Source organism: Periplaneta americana, chromosome 4 (genome assembly GCF_040183065.1).
Source record: "Periplaneta americana isolate PAMFEO1 chromosome 4, P.americana_PAMFEO1_priV1, whole genome shotgun sequence".
Taxonomy (NCBI): domain Eukaryota; kingdom Metazoa; phylum Arthropoda; class Insecta; order Blattodea; family Blattidae; genus Periplaneta; species Periplaneta americana.
In genome coordinates this window covers 206,176,783-206,197,817 of record NC_091120.1, presented here as the reverse complement: position 1 = coordinate 206,197,817, position 21,035 = coordinate 206,176,783, and the positions used below count along the sequence as shown (strand labels likewise).

The following is a 21,035-nucleotide window of genomic DNA, read 5'->3' as shown; positions in this document are numbered from 1 at the left end:
ATTGCATGCGTGCAGTTCACCTCAGTTCGTAGTGAGCTATGAAAGGGATTACTCATTCGTGCGGAATGTAGCGCAAGATGTAGTGTTCTTTCTAATTGTTTCAGAATACTGAAAGGATTTACTCTTTCGTGCGTAATGTAGCGTAAAATCATATAAATTCCTAAACATAAGATTTAAAATCCTAAAACATAAATTGGAAAACCTAATTTTAATTTCTTAAAATCTATAAATTCTGCGCTTGGTAATGTGGTACGTCACAGGCCTTATATATTTATATATTTTATATCATTCACGTCTTGGCCTCCTCAACTATCAAACCCACCGTCCGCTACTGTAATATATATTTAATTATTTAAATAAAATAACCCAATTTATAAAGAAGAATGGTTATTTGAATTATAATAATTACTTACATAAAATACAGATCATTTATATCGCGAAAGAATTATAACAGAATATAAATAACTTGAATATTATTTATAGCGCTAAAGAACGAAAACAGAATATAAATGATAACTTTAATATTTATATCGCTAAAGAACGATAACAGAATATAAATGATAACTTTAATATTTATATCGCTAAAGAACGATAACAGAATATAAAAAAACGTGAATATCATTCATATCGTTAAAGAACGGTAAAAAGAATACAAATGATAACTTGAATATTATTTATGTCTCTAAAGAACGATATCAGAATACAAAAAATTATAACTTGAATACTATTTATATCGCTAAAAGAACGATAATAAAATATAAATAACTTGATATCGATAAAGAACGATTACAGAATATAAATGATAATTTGAATACTATTTATATCGCTAAAGAACGATTAAAAAATAAAATGAAAACTAGAAGACGGCCCGAACCCACAACTTTCGAATCATTAAGCAAGCACTCTACCTCTGGTCTACGAGACGCAGATATGGAATACTTCCATAGTTCCGGAACTGCTTCTACAAGTTACAACCACATGCATCGTGTAACATCGCCGTGACCCGAAGTGGACTTAGAAAATGTTCGCTGTTCACGAGTGCGGCCACTTTTTTTTGACAACTGTACACAAGAAACAGACATAATAACGAACATATTGGGCAATGATGTGGTATGTTTTAGTAACAAGTATTATTAGAAACGGTGTGTTCGATATAAGTGAACTGAAAAATCAAGAACAGAGTCGTATAAAGTGTCAATTTTGAAAGATCTAAATTAAGTTGTTAGGTTTTAAAGGTGGGAATACTGATCAATTCAAATGGGGTAGAAAGTTAAATTATAAGAGAGTCTACAAAAGGTATATCTGTAATGAATGTAATTGTGGCACTGGATACAAAATTGTGAGGTCCACATTACATGGATGTAAATGTTGATATCAAATATATCATATCAACGTTAAAAAGATTTTAGAAACTAAGCTTGGCCTGCTACCATAGAAACGTCAGCGGATTTCGCGATGACTGTATAACAGAAAACGCTCCTGAGCTTGTGTGACGGTAGCGGCATACAGAGTGTTTAAAAATACGGGGCATAATTTCAGGTATGTATTTCCCACATGTAGACAATCAAAATAGTTCATTACAACATGTGTCCGGAAATGCTTCATTTCCGAGTTATGGCCTTCACAACATTGAAATTCACCGGAACGTTTTTCTTTCCGCAGGTCGTTGTCATTACAGAAGATGTTCAAAATGTCCATCTCCTGCTTGAATACAGACCTCACATCGATGTCTCATTGACCTGCGAACACGATCCCAAACTCCAGGAGTATTGCGTATGTCCTCAGAACATGCCACAATTCGATTCCGAAGGGATTCCAAATCAGGCACCGGAGACGAATAAACCAACGATTTTAAATGGCCCCACAAGTAAAAATCGAGAGGGTTCAGATCAGGTGAGCGTGGAGGCCAAGCAATTGGGCCACCTCTACCTATCCATCGATCAGAAAACCTTCGATCCAAGTACCGGCGAGCCGTACGACTGAAGTGTGCAGGAGAGCCATCATGCAAGAAGTGAAGATGTTGACGATTGATCATGGAGTGTCTTCTAAAACATGAGGTATGGTGTTTTCCAGGAAGTCTGTGTACGCCTGCCCCGTAAGTCTGTTTACAAGTACATGGGGTCCAACTAATCGATCACCAATGATACCGGCCCACATGTTGAGGGAGAACCGCACCTGGTGATGAGATGGAACAGTTGCACGTGGGTTTTCATACGCCCATACATGCTCATTGTGGAAATTTGTTATGCCATCTCGTGTGAACTGTGCTTCATCTGTAAATAATACTAAGGCAGGAAAGTTCGGATTTACACCACACTGCTGCAAGAACCACCGACAGAACCCAACTCGTGCAGGGTAATCTGCTGGTGACAGGGCCTGTACACGTTGCAAATGATAAGGATACAATTGATACTCTTTCAACAGTCTCCAGACAGTCGTATGAGGACTTGCAACGCTATCCTTCGTGTGCTGATAGGAGTCATGTTCACAGCCTCCAGAATCTCCTCCTGTACTTCTGGAGTTGTAGATCTTGGTCGTCCCCTTCCCAAACCAGGAGAGTTAAATTTTCCATACTCGCACAGACGGTAATGGAGACGTACAAATGTCTTCCGATCTGGACATTGTCGCTGTGGGTACCTCTCCTGGTACAAACGACGAGCCAGCGCAGCATTGCCGTCCGCCTTACCGTACATGAAGTGTATCTCTGCCAGCTCTTGATTTGAATACATGTCGCACAGTCTAACGCCTACACAACACTGAATGTAACCTTCGCCTCGGAATGAACTGTCAGAGTGCCCTCTTAATGTCTCCTTTGACGGCAACGACCTGCGGAAAGAAAAACGTTCCGGTGAATTTCAATGTTGTGAAGGCCATAACTCGGAAATGAAGCATTTCCGGACACATGTTGTAATGAACTATTTTGATTGTCTACATGTGGGAAATACATACCTGAAATTATGCCCCGTATTTTTTAAACATTCTGTATATGGAGCACCCAGTAGTGGCCGGTCGTCTTGGGTGTGCAGTTTACATTTGTATAAAATATTATTTAAATAAGCATACATGAAAATTACTTCAATATTGTCTATTAAAATAATATTCCTCAATAGAATGTACCGTTAGTGTAGATTAGTGTCAAGCTCTGTATTCGAGTCAATTTGTCGAGCGTGACAAGAAGCGGGTCTGTCACAGATCGCATGGACTCGCGCCTTCTCCTACCCTCCCCTCCCATCTCATCATGGTCTTAGCTGAGTAAAGATACATTGGAACGAATGTTGTGAAATTTTATTTAGATGTAAAGACAGATAACTTTTGTCATAAAAATATGATTAAACATCGACAGAAATATACGTACATATACTCGTAGGTACATCACATTATGTTTTAAAATATATTGCAGCTGTTACTATACCAATAGCTATAATTACATTCTTAACATAGTATTCAAATTAATCACAGTTGCTCGGACAGAATATTTGTGTGAAAGTCTTAGCGACGTGCATTATGAGCACTATGTTAGATTCAAGTTAGTCGAGTATGAAAAAAAGTCTGTCGTGTTTGTTATAAAATATTCGCTGTCCTCCACTCCCACCCCTTCATGTTTTAGCATAGATCTTGCTATTAGTTTTTCATATTAAATAACGACGTAAGACGAAGTTTGTAATGTCTTGATTGTCTTTGTCGTGTTCGACCATTGAAGAACACTATTTTCAACCGCTTAAGGATTTGAGCACATATCTTGGGATTAGTTTTTCATACTGAATAGATGAAGTTTGCAATGTCTTTGTTTGCTCTCTCATGTTTGAACATCGCACAATACTAGTCGGTACTATGAACATCAGCGCTTTTATGTATTTTGTTTCATTTATTTATTCATATGAATAACAAGAAAAGTTGCCTATACTCATCTGCAAGATATGTGCGGCTAAAGCATAAAGGCGAAAGGCACCGACCATATGTAAGGAAAGGGGAAGACTGAACAAACGCAAAAGGGAGTTTCTTCTACAGAGAATCGGCAAACATGAATCTGTGATGCTTTTCACCTGTCACAAAAAGTCCGAGAATTACACCATAGAACCAAGCTTGCTGGCTAGCCGTAGGAACCAAGCTGTAGTTACTTGATGAGGCACACTCGAATCTGGGTATTTCAACGTTTTCTTGATCTTGAACGTTTTCACTGGATAAACACTTCTTTCGACTAATAGGTCTGATAGTTGATGGAATATTTGGATATTCGATTTTTTCCTATAACCGGCGTTCCTTTTACTACTTCTATTTTAGCCATTCATGTTAGTTTGTTCCCTCCACCCCATGATGACCCCATAAGACTGGGTAGCAAACTTGGCCCCAGCTTGCATCCGAACTAGAGTTCACATGAGCTGCGCGCTGCTCTTCCATCCAGATAGCAGGGGTTCGATCCCTGGCTAAATCGTGGTGTAATTTGTAGTGGTTAATGGATTTATGCTCTGCACACAGTATGGCTCATTGGTGCATATCATGATTCAAATTAGATATACATACAAACATAATTATATGTTGTGGACACTCATCGATCATACACTCGTTTACGGCAGCAGAAAGTTTCGTCATAAGATATTTCAAAGTTTATTAGGGCTGGTATGACCTAACGTCTATTGAAGTTTTTGAGAGAAGAAACAAGGAGAGGTGGACAAAAAAGAATGGGTATTTTTGTGTTTATAATAAAATTACTGGTGTCAGGAACATGGAATAGGTGAAGAAATCTACTTTGGCTAGAGGACAATCAATATGACATGTATTGTATTAAGTAAAATTGAAAGGATGTGTGGATACGTACTACATGGGGTCACCATCCAGAACCATGGCATTTATATCAAGTGATTACTGTGAGTGCATTATTTTAAATCTCAGTTTCAAAGTAATGTAATCATAGAGTACATCAGAAACTACGTTAGTACAATTTCAAACAACATTTTCTAAAAAAGCAATGAGAATGGTAGAGATAAACGAATTTCAGCATCAAATTCACCACTAAAATCTACATTATATTTGGTGAAACAAATTTTCGCTGTGAATTAGTGCAATTTACTCTGCATATTATTTTACCAGTAGTTTTCAGCATCATCTAAACAGCACAGGAACAGCCTTCATTTTCTAGTGTCAGGTGCCTCTGATAGAGGAACTGCCCAAGTTGTGTGTGGTGGACACTGTGACCTAAAAACCTAGTTGGCAATGTACAAACTCAAAGAAAGAAGAATGTTTTATTATACCATTCAATTGTGCTGAAGTATATCTTCCAAATTGCAAGTTAAGTAAATGTATACATGTTGTCACTCGGGGATGGGCTCCAAGCGGAAGCGCGCCCCGTAGCGCTCCTCCAGGCTGCGCGTCAGCACGTCGGCGGCGGCGCGCCCCACCACCTCCACCACCAGCGTCACGTCCACCTCCCACAGCTGCATCTGAATCCAGGGGCGGGTCTGTGTCATGCGCACCACGTTGGCTCCGAGCTCGCCGAGCGCGCCCAGAAGCTCGGGCAGGGCGCCCGGCCGGTCCTCGAGGCGCACGGTGAAGTGCAGCAGGCGCCCCGCCGCCGCCAGCGCCCTGTCCACGCAGCGCCCCAGCACGGCGGTGTCCACGTTCCCGCCCGTCAGCACGACGCACACCACCTTGTCGGCCAGCAGGGCGCCCAGCCGCCCGCTCTTGAGCAGCGCGAGCCCCGAGGCGCCGGCGCCCTCCACCACGGCCTTCTCGGCCTCCAGCAGGTCCAGCATGGCCTGCGCCAGCCAGCGCTCCTCCACCACGGCCACGCGGTCCACGAGCGGCGCCGCCGTGGCGAAGGCGTTGTAGCCCACCACGGGCACGGCCAGGCCGTCCGCCACGGAGGGCGCCACGGGCGCGGGGGCGGGGCGCCCGGCGGCCAGCGCCGCGGAGAAGCCGGCGCACGTGTCGCTCTCCACGCCGATCACCATCTTGCCCGCCGCCTTGGCCACGACGCAGACGCCGGCCAGCAGGCCGCCGCCGCCCACCGGCACCACGAAGGCGTCCAGCTGCGGCACGTCCTCCAGCGCCTCCTTGGCCACGCTCGCGGCGCCCGCCAGCACGTCGGGGTGGTCGAAGCCGTTCACGTACACCATGCCCTCGTCGCGCGCGTACCGCAGCCCGCGGCGCTTGGCGTCGGCCATGTTGGCGCCGTGCAGGAGCACGGTGGCGCCGAACTCCTCGCAGCTCTGCACCTTGACGCGCGGCGCCCCCACCGGCATCACCACCACCACGGGCACGCCCTCGCGCCGGCCGTGGTACGCCATGGCCGCCGCGTGGTTGCCCGCCGACGCCGACACGGCGCCGCGCACGGCCGGGACGCCGCGCTTGAGCTTGTGCAGCACGTGGGCCGCGCCCCGCTCCTTGAAGTTGCCCGTGTACTGCAGGAACTCCTTCTTGAAGTACAGCTCGCGCACGCGCAAACGTTCGCCTAGACGCGACTTGGTGCAGGGTGTGCGCATCACCTAGCAGCAGATCAACCAGTGAACGGAAATATTAGGGGGTTCGCGAACCACAGGTTGGGAAACGATTATCTAGAGGCCAGAGAAAGAGATTTAGAATTTCTAGTGTAGAAAATTTTGCGAACTCTCAATTCTTTAGAAGAAATACGAACGCTGACATTGCTTATGAAAGATTCACAGATAATATCACCCTTGATGACTTTGCAAAAGAATATGTAATTAAGTTCATGTCGTCTAGCCTAGCGTGTAAGCTTTGACATTTACTTCATAGTTATAACCAAAGGAAGTTGATAAATCTATAGGTCTATGCACTTAAGCATATAATATTTTCTTTGAATAGTTGACCGAATCAATAGGCCTAGTTGTAAGAGAGTTCCAAACTACATACAGCAGGCATATGCATCTTATCTCACTAATGTATTGTACAAAAGGTTGGATAAAAAGTAATGGCAACAGTTCGATATTTCTGACATGGCTTTATTCACAGGGGTACAACATTTACGTACTTTTAATATAGTCGCCCCCCTTATTTATCACCTTTTTCCAAAGTTTGGAAGGCGTCGTACACCATCAGCGTGTCCATCTTTGTTGATGTTCCGTATTCACTGCCCTATAGCACGAATAAGTTCATCTCTGGTACTGTACCGGGTCCCTCGCAGTGGTTCTTTCATTTTGGCAAAGAGACCGTAATTGCATAGACTCATATCACGTGAGTACGGTGGATGTTCCAGAATCTGCATTGTCAGCGGCGCAAGAGGTCCTTGACAGCAGCAGCGGTGTGACTCCTTGCCTCGTCATGAAGACGTAGGGGTTCTGTACCACCGAATGTCCTTGTTTTCTCCTGAGCGCTGACTAAGGTGCTGCAGGAACCTGCAGTAGTATCCGCGTTTACCGTCTGCCTTGGAGGTACAGCGTGGTGCATATTACCCCATCAATGTCACACGCCACAATGAACATCTCCTTCACAGCACTTTGTGTAGGGCGCACTTTCTTTGGACGAGGAGAACCGGGATGCTTCCATTCATTCGATTGGCGTGTCAAGTTTGGTTCGTACGAGCGATCCCAGTTTCGTCCATAGCGACGATTCGTCCAAGAAAGTCGTCACCTTCCTTTGGTACCGGTGTGCGATATGGCAACTCTGCATCGCCAAATGCTTCACGCAGTCCCTGAAAACATTCTTGTGCACTACGACCTCATGCCACTTCAATTTTGATGCAGGAACATTGTTCTATTTTGTAAACATGGTCTTAGGCCGCTCGCACTATCCCTATGAAAGTCAACGTTCTACACACTGCAGTAGATTGACAGAGTACTGTCGCCGCTGGCTGCATTAACTCATCTATCAGTCCTTGTTCATGTCCCCACAGCTGGCAGCTCTCGAACGCACCATCGTCACGTGACAGCAGTGTTGCCATAACTTTTTATCCAACCCTTGTATAATATTAATAGGGAGTGTAGAAAAAGAATAAGTTATAGATCTTAGTATTCCTAACATTCTTAAGGAATGATTGTAAATGTAATCAACATGATAATGGAAATATAACTTAGAGTCAAGAAAACGCCAGGTCTCTTTTGCAATAATTTCTGTTTATATGTACATTGTTTAGGAAATAGTTAAATAAAATAAGGTAGTTTAATGTGGAAATGATATTACAAGGGTTTTGGTTTCATTGATTTTCATCCCGTTATTATCAAACCACTTTACAATAAAATTGAGTTGATATCAACTTGAAGAATTTGACAATCAGCCGAACTTTTGATTTTACGAAAAAAGAAGATCATCAGCGAATAATAGACAGTCAGAACTTATTCTTTTACAAATATCATTATATAATAATAATAATAATAATAATAATAATAATAATAATAATAATAATAATAATAATAATAATAATAATAATGTGGACGAGAGATGTTAGCTTCTCAGTTTTGTATCGCCCGATATTTTTTGGGTAAATTAATTTCCTTTATGTACATCTAAGAAAGTTACATATAACATTTTAAAGTTTGTAGTCATACCAATAATTCATATAGGCCTACTATATAGTAGAAAGTAGGCGTTTAATATGCCGGTATAGATGATGAATGCCAATTTTTATGGTACTTGTCCATGCTACTTATTAAAATAGTGCTTTTCATTAACAACACGCAAAAAATATTGGCAAAGTTTAACCACATTTCTTCTTTAAATGTTGGGTCACTGGCTGAAAAGAAACTGCCTACTGAAGGATGCACTGGAAGGAATGGTGAACGGTAGAAGAGTTAGGGGCGGAAGAAATCAGACGATAGATGACATTAAGACACGCAAATCAAGCTTTCAGGTATAAGTATCTGTAAAGTTGATTTGAATAATCTCGAGGGAAAAATTGTTCCGGGGCCGGGTATCGAACCCGGGACCTTTGGTTAAACGTACCAACACTTTATCAACTGATCTACCCGGGAACTCTACCAAACACCGATCCAATTTTTTCCTCTATATCCACAGACCTCAAAATGGGCTGACAACCGTCAAGCAACCAGCATTGAGTGCACACTAACTCTGTGTGACTTAAATTGTGGCTTTCTGTTAACGAACAGTGACGTGTATTATGCAAATCAAGCGTTCATGTATAACTCCCTGTAAAGTTGATGGAAATAATTTCGAGGGAAAAATTGTTCCGGGGCCGGGTATCGAACCCAGGACCTTTGGTTAAACGTACCAACGCTCTACCAACTGAGCTACCCATGAACTCTACCAGACACCGATCCACCGATATGTGGATCATATGTGGAGACTAAGAGGAAGGCAGAAAATAAGAAAGACTGGAGAATGCTGAGTTTGCAGTGAAAGATCTGCCCATGGGCAAGAACACTTATGTATGTTAAATATAAGAGTTCATTAAAATATTTCCATTGCAAGCCAGGTTACTTGACAACAGACGGACAGAATTAAAATTATATGTGACGCCTTTTGTTATGTACTGTAGCGTCAAACATGTTCACAGGAACATAGCATTGGATCAGTTTGCGTAATTTCTTGCCTGCAGACGAAATTTGTAGAGAATAATGTAATTATAAAAATATTAGTGATGCATCCTGCGCCTCATGATGGTTTTGCATCGGAGCTATGAAATTAAAATATGGGGGGCTCATAGACTACTGTATCTATCACTGACAAGAGAGCTGTTACAGAATTCATGTCTTCACAGTAGGCATAGAAATAATTTCCTGGCCTTATTAGCTGTAAAGTTACGAAATTAGATCTTGAATAAATATTTATCGAGAAACTGAGGAGACAGTGTTGAATGAGCTGGCGCATTTTTTCTTTTAATTTTCTCCACAGATAAAAAAATCACACAGGTCCAAATTGGAGTACTTGAGGACCACAAAATACGGCTTACTAAAATTTTTTCGAATTGTAGTTTTTAATAAAATTGGTGGTGTGTGCATTGGCATTATCCTATATAAATTTTCATAATCACTGTCTTTCTCCATAAATCGTCTTCAAAACAAAATTGAATCAATACAAAGTTAAGTATTAGCATTTCTGAGTTATATCCAATATTCCTGTGAGCAACAATCGCAATTTCTGAAACATGTAGGAGATACTTCGTTCATTTGGCGATGCTATCAACTCAGTCGCACCTTGCCCTGCAGAACGGCGTAGGCGGCGTCCACCTCGGCCATGCTGAGCACGCGCGGGTTGTCTGGGTCGCACCACGGGTCCACGATCTCGTCCTCAGTGGGGCTGTCTTCGACGTCGCTCTTTTGGCAGACGTTGAGCACGATGGTCAGCTGGCCCCCGTCGCTTGCCATTTCGACTGCTCGGCAGTTACCAGGCGACGGTAATCTTCTTAGCTGATTGTTTCCCGACATTGTACAGCTACTATAGCGCATCATGCATTACGATTGTGACAGCTCGATAGCTACAGCCTGGATGTCTTGAAATAAAGGTAGAAGTTGTTCAATGACAGTCCTTAACATAGTATGAATCGGAAGAGTCCTTTACCATTTTCTTTGCTCTTATATTTCCCAGAAATAATTATTTTACATAATAATTTTGATCCCATTATCTTTTAAACACAATTAGAAACACATTTTATAAACACACGGTTTGAATAGGATATTACGACGGAATTTCGGCAAACAAATAAGGAAGGAAATTCAATTGACATTTCATAATATATAAAAAAAAAGTCTCTTATATGGCAGCGAATATTGGGCACTATGTAAAAAAATGTCTCACATATGAAATGTATACGATCCTTGTCAGGTGTCGCACTAAGGGATCATAATATGAAAAGCGAACATTTGAGGAAACGTTGGAAAACGGATGAGATGACAGACGAAGTCCATATCAACCGAAATGGAAACAGCGTGTTCTCAGTATGCACCTGTCTTTTAAGATTTTACATTACTACTATAAAGTCTTAATTTGTAGTCACAGTCTAGTTGAAATATACGCAGAACAGGTTTACAGTACAACACATTTTTTTTTTTTTTCAATTTCATGAAGCGTTGTTGAATGTCATGAATTCACCTACAGAATAGAAGGCGTGAGAAATTAGGTACTTCTTTAATTTGGCCCTAAATAATCTTATGTTTTGAGTTTCAGTTTTTATATCCATAGGGAGGCTATTAAAAAATTTTACTGCCATATAACGCACTCCTTTTTGATAGCACGATAGACTTGCCGAAGGATTTTTATTTTATTTTAGTAGGTTATTTTACGACGCTTTATCAACATCTCACGTTATTTAGCGTCTGAATGAGATGAAGGTGATAATGCCGGTGAAATGAGTCCGGGGTCCAGCACCGACAGTTACCCAGCATTTGGTCATATTGGGTTGAGGGAAAACACCGGAAGAAACCTCAACCAGGTAACTTGTCCCGACCGGGAATCGAACCCGGGCCACCTGGTTTCACGGCCAGACGCGCTAGCCGTTACTCCACAGGTGTGGTTGCTGATGGAGTACGAAAGTCATTTTTGACACGTATTTATGCTATGAACTGTTTAATTAGTTACAAAGTTTTCACGATTACATATGAGGAAGGTTATTAATGTAAAAATATACTGACAAGCCATGGGCATTATTTGAAGTTTTCTGAAAATAGTCCAACATGATTCCCTAGATTTGGCACCTACTATTATTCTTATTACTCTTTTTTGTAGTAGGAATATACTGTTACTATCTGTGGAATTTCCCCAGAATATTATTCCAAAATTCATTACAGAGTGGAAATATGCAAAGTATATTGTTTTTAAGGTACTGATATTTACTATCTTTTGCATAGATCTAATATTAAAATATGCTAAAGCTAAATTTAGTTTGGGGGTAATTTCTTTAATATGAATTTTCAATTTAACACATTATCGATTTTTAGGCCAAGAAATTTGGTGGTTGTTGTTTCTATTAGGGACCTGTTGTTAATCATTGCGCATGTAATTTGGACAGGATTTTAATTGAATTATGTTAGTTTTGTTACAATTTAATACTAATTTACTGACTGAGAACCAGTCTCATAGTTTGAGGAGAATTTCCTCTGTTGAAGACTGGAATGTGTTGGAGTTATTGGCTGTAATTACTATACTTGTATCATCTGCAAATAAAATGGGATGATCTACATCTTTCATTAGGACGGAGAGAGAGTAAACCGTGATAACTGCTATCGTATGAACTGCAAACTGCTTTGGCTACTCCCACGATATTGCGAAAGTAGGTCCTATCGTGAGAGTTCCTTGAACTATCGCGGCCCACACACGTAGGCACTTTCATGATAGCTGGTAATTGTTTACAGCGCAGTTTTTGAGCGTGTTGTGGTTACCAACGTCGCGATGTGACACAAATTTTTGGTAGTACCGGTACCCGCGTTTGTGCAATAAGACAGATTCGGACTAAGGTAGGTGTCCCTGATATGGCCATGCTAAGGTTTGAGAATTTTTCTAGCCGCCATTTTGAAAAAAAATGTAAACCACTTTTTTCTTACTCGTTCTCAGTCTAACGGACTTTCTTAAAACAATTTCCTTTCCCCATAAAAATAGCTTTAATTGTCCAAAAAGTCCCAAATTCCAAAAGTCTACCTAGTGGCCATATCAGGAACATGTGCACATGATATGGCCACCCTTGTTCCATGTTCTACAAATCGTGATTGTTTTCAGTTTGATAGCGCAGTTGTGTTAAAATTAAATAATTTTGGTGTAAAATGAATAAAAATGACACTTAATAATCTTTTTTATAATTCAAAAGTGTTGTCAAAACAGGTTTTTCCATAAAAAATTAAGTTGTTTTTCTTAAAATACAAAATTTTTGCGTAATCTCAGCTATAAGGCATGTAAATTTGTCAGGTGAAAAAATAAACGTGAAATGAACTTGATATGGCCATGGTGCATTTGATATGGCCATATCAGGAGCAGGTAAGCTTTCACGAAAATCGTTTGATTATGAACAACTCGTAAAAGATACGCCATCAAATACAACACCAATCAAGAGAACATTAAAAACTGAATGGAATACGATGGTTTTCATGAAACAAGTCATTGAAAAACATGCATAAAACAAAGGAGAGTTACCAGAGAAAAATAAGAAGAGGTTACATGAAAACCGCAAAACAGGCAACTGACGCCGTATTGCTCAAACTGACTGGATGGAAAACGATCAAGTGACATACCAGGATGTCCTTTCACTGGATGCTGCTGCAATTCAGCGGATTTTTTGGTTAACTAACTCACAATAGGGGGGTGGCACCCACCTTATAATAACACAAGGAGGGATGCTGCTGAAGAATCACTGCTATATACCGGAAATGAAGGACTACACACAGGATAAACATAGTAAAAAAATGAAAATAAACATAAAATATATATATTTTCTTTCACTTTGGTAACTTCCAGATTGTACTGCGTATAATAGTCCGCAGTTTCTTTCTGTTCCGTAGGCTCTATCGAAGACCAAAACGCAGTCATTTTTGAGCAGCATGCCTCCTTTGTAATCCGGGTGGGCTAAATAAGAAGTAGGCTACATTTTGCGGGGAGAGGGAACGTAGATAGCTCTCACATTACGGAAGACACATTTTAAGGTAAAAACCGTAAGAAAGCGGGGAAAACGCACCGTAAAGCAACCCTAGGCAGACTTCAAGTCTATGTTCATATTTCTCAGAACCGTGAAAAGAAGAAAGGAATTTTGTTTTCTGAATGACCTTGTGACATGTTTCATATCGTACTGTACCTGCACAACTGAGTTTACTGACTTTCTGATGACGCATTCCTTCCTTTCCACTGAGCATACATCAAAGAAAATACTGTTTCAACGTTGACAATTATTCTTTTACGAATGGCGGGTTCTTACTGTTCGTCAATAACCAGTTGCGTAGACCAGTATGAAGAAATAAAACTGTACCATTTTGGCATTTTCAGAAATTCTGAGTACTGTTACACAGAAACAGCTGTGATAAAAATTTACTCAGGTTCAGTGTCAAAGCTTATCCTTAGAACTTTCCTCTTTGTTGCCCGGTAAGAAAGATTTCAATTTGATAGCATGGTCAAAAAGAAAGCTCTCATTCAATTCGTAATACATATTGTTATCATGCATCATTTCGACACTATCCCATAAATTATTGCGATATTCTAAATTTCTGTCCAACTGCATTCCTTCTTACACTATAAAATCACGGACTGTACACGAATTCCGTGGCACATGGCAACCTAATTATGAGGCTACGTGATTATCTACTTCCAAACCTGCCTCTTTACTGGCTTCAAGTAAAATTACCGCATTTTAGTGGGAAATGAAATCCCTTTAATAATGCATTATAAGAATTATCATTTACTACCATATTTATATTCCTAAAATACATATATCGAAGCAAACGCTTCTGAATTTGCTTCTATATCTGTAATTAATATTATTTTTAAATGAAGCTTACAACATAATTGAAGCATATTCAAATTTTCTATATATTAAACTAAACATGTTCATCCTTAAAATATCTCTTGAATTACGAAAAATAAAGCCTGGTTGCAGTGGCGGTTCTAGATGCTTAAAACGGGGGGGGGGGCGGATTGGAACAGAAAGTTCGGATAGCAGAATTCAAAAGAAAAGTGACCGAGGTTATGAAAATACAATGGGGAACATTAGCACAACCATTTTTATGGAAATGGGCTCGGTCATACACATATTATTTATTACATTTTTAAAATTACGGTTTATTTAACAATGCTCGCAACTGCAGAGGTTATATCAATATCGCTGGTGTGCCGGAATTTTGTCCCACAGGAGTTTTTTTACATGCCAGTAAATCTACTGATATGAGCCTGTCGCATTTAAACAGACTTCAATGCCTTCGACCTAGGACGCGATCGAACCCGCAACCTCGAGCACAGAAGGCCAGCGGCATACAGACTATACTCGACTCATATTATTTATTATTATATGGTAGAGTTAAGAACCAACCATGAACTGGGAATCGAAAGTTAGTTATCATACCGCAGAGGTCTGATGATATTATACATGCATTATAGAGCAATAATATTGTAACTGGACTTTGATTCCTGACACATCTAAGTACAAAACAGAATAATGTAGGGAGTCAAGATTCAAACAAAAACGTGATGTTTAATGCATAAAATCCATTTCTTATTATCTTATTAGAACTTAAATAGTATAAAGTGAAATTAAAAAAATTCTCAACTCACTATTTCTAAGCCGCTAAGCAAAATGCCCTCATTTTCCAACACTTCTGGAATGTAGATCCTGGATTTTAAGCTAGTCTGCTCACTACCATGAAGCTAATCCACTGTTGTTAATATTCACAGATTTACCACAAGTTAAAAAATAGCAATAACAAACTATTAAATGTCTTTGGTAAAGAAAGAACCTTTCGCTCTTTCATAAATTTATTCTTCTGTTTCTACTCTGAGCAAAATTGGTTCACTATAGCAGACGGATCCTGAAGTAATTTTCCACTTAATTGTCTTTCAATTGAAAGAAGTGCAAGACTGGAAAGCCTCTTTGTTGCCATTGTTGCTCTTAAATATGATTTTACTCGTTTCATGACAGAAACTTCGCTCAGCAGAAGCAGATGATACAGGAAGAGTCAACATAAATTAGAAAAATAACAACTGTGTGAAAAAGCAATTTCCATTTTTTGAACAGAAAAAAGAATAAAAAAGTGTTTGTATATTTGCAGGTCCTGATTTAGGCAGGAGCCTATGGTGCCTCATGATTCTGGTGGCACATTGGCCAAAAAGGTACTAAAATAACAGTAATACATGTCAATGATTTACCATTCGAATCAGTGGAACAGCTTATCAATGAGAAAAAAACACACAAAAAATCGATTTCTATACAATCAACAAGAAAACACTGGAAGTAGGGTGACACCCCCAGTAATGGACAGGTTGACATTTATTTTGTAATAATAAGAGTACCATGTGAAATTTTGCATTGGTTGTCCATCTAGTGTTAGGCGATATTACTACAAAGAAGTACAAGTTACGAAACGTGCCACCAGGGGTCAGGTATTTCCATAAATTACAGTACATGTGGTTGCTGCATGAAGCATCTCTTTGTTTGAGGCAGGAGTGAGGAAATTTGTTAAGGTGCGTACACGAAGAATCTGTTTCATACACAAGACATCTTTTACTAATAATTGTAAGTGTTTTGAATTTTATTTAAATTAAGGATTGAAAGACAGTGTTAAAGTTGTATTTATGCATAATTAATATCACACATGTGTTTTAGAACACATGTTCATTACTGGTTTAAAATTGTTCATGTTTTCCAGTAATCGACATGGTATGTCCATTACTGGATTTTATTCAATGTTTTTCAAGTGGCTAGATATTGAAACTCTATAGTATACTTATGATGTCAACAACAAAATAAGCATAAAATCCAGTAGTGGACAGGGGGTGTCCATTATAGGCATTATGAATGTCCATTATTGGATAGGAATACATATAGGTATTGCAATTAGACATTTTATATTTTAGATACTGTCTGCATTTTATAAGAAGTGGCTGATGCAGGAAGGAGATCCTTCTTTAAATATAAAGAAGAGGACATGGAGAAGGCAATTGAGGCTGTGAAGAAGAAGGAAATGTCTTTCGCTGGTGCCAGTAAAGCTTTCAGTGTGCCTGGTGTGACACTCATGCAAAACGTGAAAGAAGGTAAGAGCGCCAAGAGAAAATGGGCCCACCAACTGTACTAAGTGAAAGAGAAGAAAGTCGACTGGTGCAGTGGATAGGTGATATTGGAAAGCTTGGCTTCCCTCTTATTAAAGAAGATCTTCTATGTACAGTGAAAAGAATAATGGACAATACACAAAGAGTTAATCCCTTTAAGGATGGAAAACCAGGCAAGAAATGGTTTGATGCATTCCTTAATCGTCACGCAGAACTAAAAGGACGAGTTGCAGAGAAACTTACAGCTAGCAGGGCCTGTGTAACGGAAAAATATATCAGAAGTTGGTTTGCGGAAATGAAATCATTTTTCCTAGAGAACAGTTTTCATGAAGTACTTTTAGATCCAACACGCATATTTAATGCTGATGAATCCGCGTTCAATCTGTGTCCAAAGTCGGAGCATAAAAGGCGAGAAAAATGTCTTTGAAGTGATTAGTGGCACGGGAAAAGAATCATTAACAGTTTTAATTACAGTTCGAGCAGATGGTTTAATGGTGCATCCATTCATTCTGTATCCATATATCCGTATTCCAGCTGATGCGATTAAGAGTGTGCCTGACAACTGGGCTAAGCCTATTGGAAAAAATGAGTCAGGATGGATGACAAGTGAGACTTTCTATGAATACCTGGCTTGTGAAGGAGAAGGTGAAACTGCCTGTTGTTGGACATAAATCCCATCTCAGTATGCACTTCAGTGAAAGGAAATCATCTTGATTGCTTTGTACCCGAATACAACGGACATTCTGCAACCATGTGACGTTAGTGTTTTTAGACCAATGAAAGTTTCATGGAAAAATGTCGTCCATAAATGGAGAGCTGAGCACTCATATGAGGCAGTGACAAAACAAAACTTTGCACAGTTGTTCAGCAGTGTAACATCATCAGTCAAACCAGAAACTATTCAGAATGGTTTTAGAATTAGTGGGCCATTTCCTTTTGATGCTGATAGTGTGAATTACAGCAAATGTGCTCCAAGTGAGATTCTGACACACACAATAGTTCCAGCAATCCAAAATGTTGAACCACAACAAAAAATGATGTGAAAGTTATTCAAGGGCATCTTACTTACTTAGAATCTTTGATTGCATCAGAAAAACTATCACATTTCAATGCTTGGTTTAATGAATCTAGAGAATAGAATGGTGAAGAATGTGTAAAAGATTTATATATCTGGATGAGTATAAAAAATGAAGCTCATTCACTAGATTCAAACAATTCACAATCAGTACCAGTGACATTACCTGAGAATCAGTCAGCATCAGTGACATTCTCTGTGAATCAGTCAGCATCAGTGACATTCCCTGTGAATCAGTCAGCATCAGTGACATTCTCTGTGAATCAGTCAGCATCAGTGACATTTTTCTGTCAATAAGTGAGCATCAGTGACATTCTCTGTGAATCAGTCAGCATCAGTGACATTTTTCTGTCAATCAGTCAGCATCAGTGACATTTTTCTGTCAGTCAGCATCAGTGACATTCCCTGAGAATCAGTCAGCATCAGTGACATTCTCTGTGAATCAGTCAGCATCAGTGACATTCCCTGAGAATCAGTCAGCATCAGTGACATTCTCTGTGAATCAGTCAGCATCAGTGATATTTTCCTGTCAATCAATCAGCATCAGTGACATTTTTCTGTCAATCAGTCAGCATCAGTGACATTCCCTGAGAATCAGTCAGCATCAATGACATTCTCTGTGAATCAGTCAGCATCAGTGACATTCTGTGAATCAGTCAGCATCAGTGACATTTTTCTGTCAATCAGTCAGCATCAGTGACATTCCCTGAGAATCAGTCAGCATCAGTGACATTCCTTGAGAATCAGTCAGCATCAGTGACATTTTTCTGTCAATCAGTCAGCATCAGTGACATTCCCTGAGAATCAGCATCAGTGACATTCCCTGTGAATCAGTCAGCATCAGTGACATTCCCTGTGAATCAGTCAGTATCAGTGACTTCCCCTGAAGAACCGTCAGTATCAGGTAATTTACTTCAGACCAGAAATGAAACAACGCCTAGCAAAACAGGATTGGATGATGATGATGAGGAAACTACATCTAGTGTCGGCAGTCCTTTTAAGAGAGCCCTATTCTGGCCTGAAAAGCGAGAAAAGACAAAAAATAAGAGGAAAACTGAAAAGATACCATCAGTGATCACATCAAATGAATGGAAGAAATACTGCATGAAAAAAGGAAAAGGAGAAAACTGAGAAGGAGCAGGAAAAGAAAAAGAACCGCCTTATCCGTGAAGCAAAGAAGAAACAAAAAAGAACCAACATGAGAAGAAGAACAACTCCAAACTACCTCAGAAAAGACAAAAAACCCGGGTCATATATTCAGAAACTGAAACCAACACTGAAGAGTGCTACGACAATCTCTGTGATGATACTAGTGATAGTATAGTATTCACCGACTCTGATGATGACACTGTCTCTAATTATGACACGTCACTAACGAAAGGCAAAATTGATATTCAAGCAGATGTGTATTATGCAGTCCATTATGATGACCATTTGCCTTCAGTGGGATGTGTTATTTCAATTCAAGAGAATTTGTGTCAGATGAAATTTCTAAAACAAATAATGGAAAATACCTACAACTGGCCTTCTAAAGATGATATTCAAGATGTTAATGTCATTCATTTTGCATGGCCCAATTAAATTAATGGGTAATGGGCCTTTCACAATTAATTAGAATCAATTGTTAAAAATTCGTGCAGCAAGTACGTTGTTTAAATTAAACAGAAAATGAACTTGGTTTGGTTTAATAAGGTACCCATTTCCTTAAGCACTTATATAACAGGAATATGATTATCTTGTGCATTATTTTTGACATTTCTTATCATCTGAATTTAGATTTCTTTCTAATGTAAAAATAATGTGTAGTGTTGATATCCAAGGGTATTCTATTATTATACTTTGATTAAAAATGTCCTATCATTCTTGTTTGTTTTAAGTGTTCCTTTTGATGTTAAAAGTAAAAAATAAATCCATTACTGGTTTTTGGTATGTCCATTACTGGAAATGGAGCGTTATTGGCCTGTCCATTTCTGGTACTGAAACTCATCATTAAGAAAATAATTATTATTTTAAAATTATTGGGAATATAAGTTATTCATTTTGGGGAACTATTGTAGGAATGTGTGCAAACTTAAACACTTGGAAATGTTACCTGAAAAATGTATTAATGATGAATAATAATCAAATGAAGAAAATCCGACCTTAGCATGTCCATTACTGGGGGTATCAAAACACAGGACCTAATTCCCGAACCCCTTCCATAGCAAAAATCAGACTGCGTCGCCAGGATGTTGCGATGGACGGACCTCACTTGCTCATGTGCCAGCTGACATCTTGGGAAAATATGGGGATGCAGAAAGAACAATCTAATAGTAAATTCCAGTGAATTTGAAACCAATGAGCAAAATTTCTGGAGAGGATGATCAAAATAAGGTAGAACCTCGATTATCCGTCGTAATGAAGGGAGGGAAGGAATGGTTAACGAAAAAGATAATCAATTCTGCTTATTTTTATATTATTTGTAAAAAAAAATCGGTCACTTTTTACTGAACTTTACTAGCGGCAACTCTATTTATTTCCATTTTAATTCTCCGGGAATGAAGTATTATTTTCTTGCTCCAAAACCCTCAGCTGATTGTAGTGGGACAAGCATTTCAGGCACTATCTCTTCTTACACTTTAGCCCCACATGCTATAATGTCATCATCACTTTCTATTTCATGCCTGGGAAGTGCTAGGTGTGTATCCAGCCACTGATTAATGTTTTCTTCATCCATATCAAAGAATTGGTCATTTTCTTCCACCACTTATTTAAAGTCTTCCATTAATATTCTTTCACTGTCAACATTAACTCCAAACCAAAAAGTAGCTGTTGTTCAGCAGAAAATAAGCTTCAAGGATATTGCCTTTTGTATTGGAATGTGGGGATGAGAGGATTGTGAACTGCTGTGAACGATAACAGAGTGCTTCCCATTATATAGTAGTGTCACTCAGCGTGCCTTGCTAGAACCTTTATATTTAAGTGTGCAGATCTAATCTTAGCTGGGCTTTCGTGATTAATTAGGGCGGGCGAAAGTGGGAAGACCATCAGATAATCCAATGATCGAATAATCGAGATTCAACTGTACTATTCAAAAATCTTAAAAGTAGCATAAATTCCATCTGACGAGAAAAACTTTTTTTAAAATAAAGGGCCCTTTGAGTCACTCTTTTAATGTCCTTTCTCAGTGGTCTAGTGGTTACCATGACTGCAATGGCTCCAGGTTCAAACTTCCTCAGAAAGCTGGGGGTTCTGTATCTGTACAGCCCAACATGTTAGCACTGCTTTTAACTTTGGATAGTCTGCAAAATGGTATGTCTAGTTTTTCTTTATTACGAGT

General features: G+C 39.5%; 1 protein-coding gene across 3 annotated transcripts in view; it reads right to left on the bottom strand.

The window, feature by feature from the left end:
* Positions 1-3,941: 3,941 nt before the first annotated feature.
* The window catches only part of LOC138698696 (L-threonine ammonia-lyase-like), a 30,090-nt gene continuing 12,996 nt past the window's right edge, over positions 3,942-21,035 (bottom strand). For 2 of the 3 annotated variants that reach the window (XM_069824878.1, XM_069824877.1), the window contains exon 2: positions 3,942-6,482. In XM_069824878.1, coding sequence (XP_069680979.1) covers positions 5,310-6,479 — 1,170 coding nt within the window. In that variant the 5' untranslated portion in view covers positions 6,480-6,482 and the 3' untranslated portion in view covers positions 3,942-5,309. Of the gene's footprint in view, positions 6,483-10,103; positions 10,532-21,035 lie in introns of those variants that run through there. The other variant, XM_069824876.1, reaches the window with a different exon arrangement.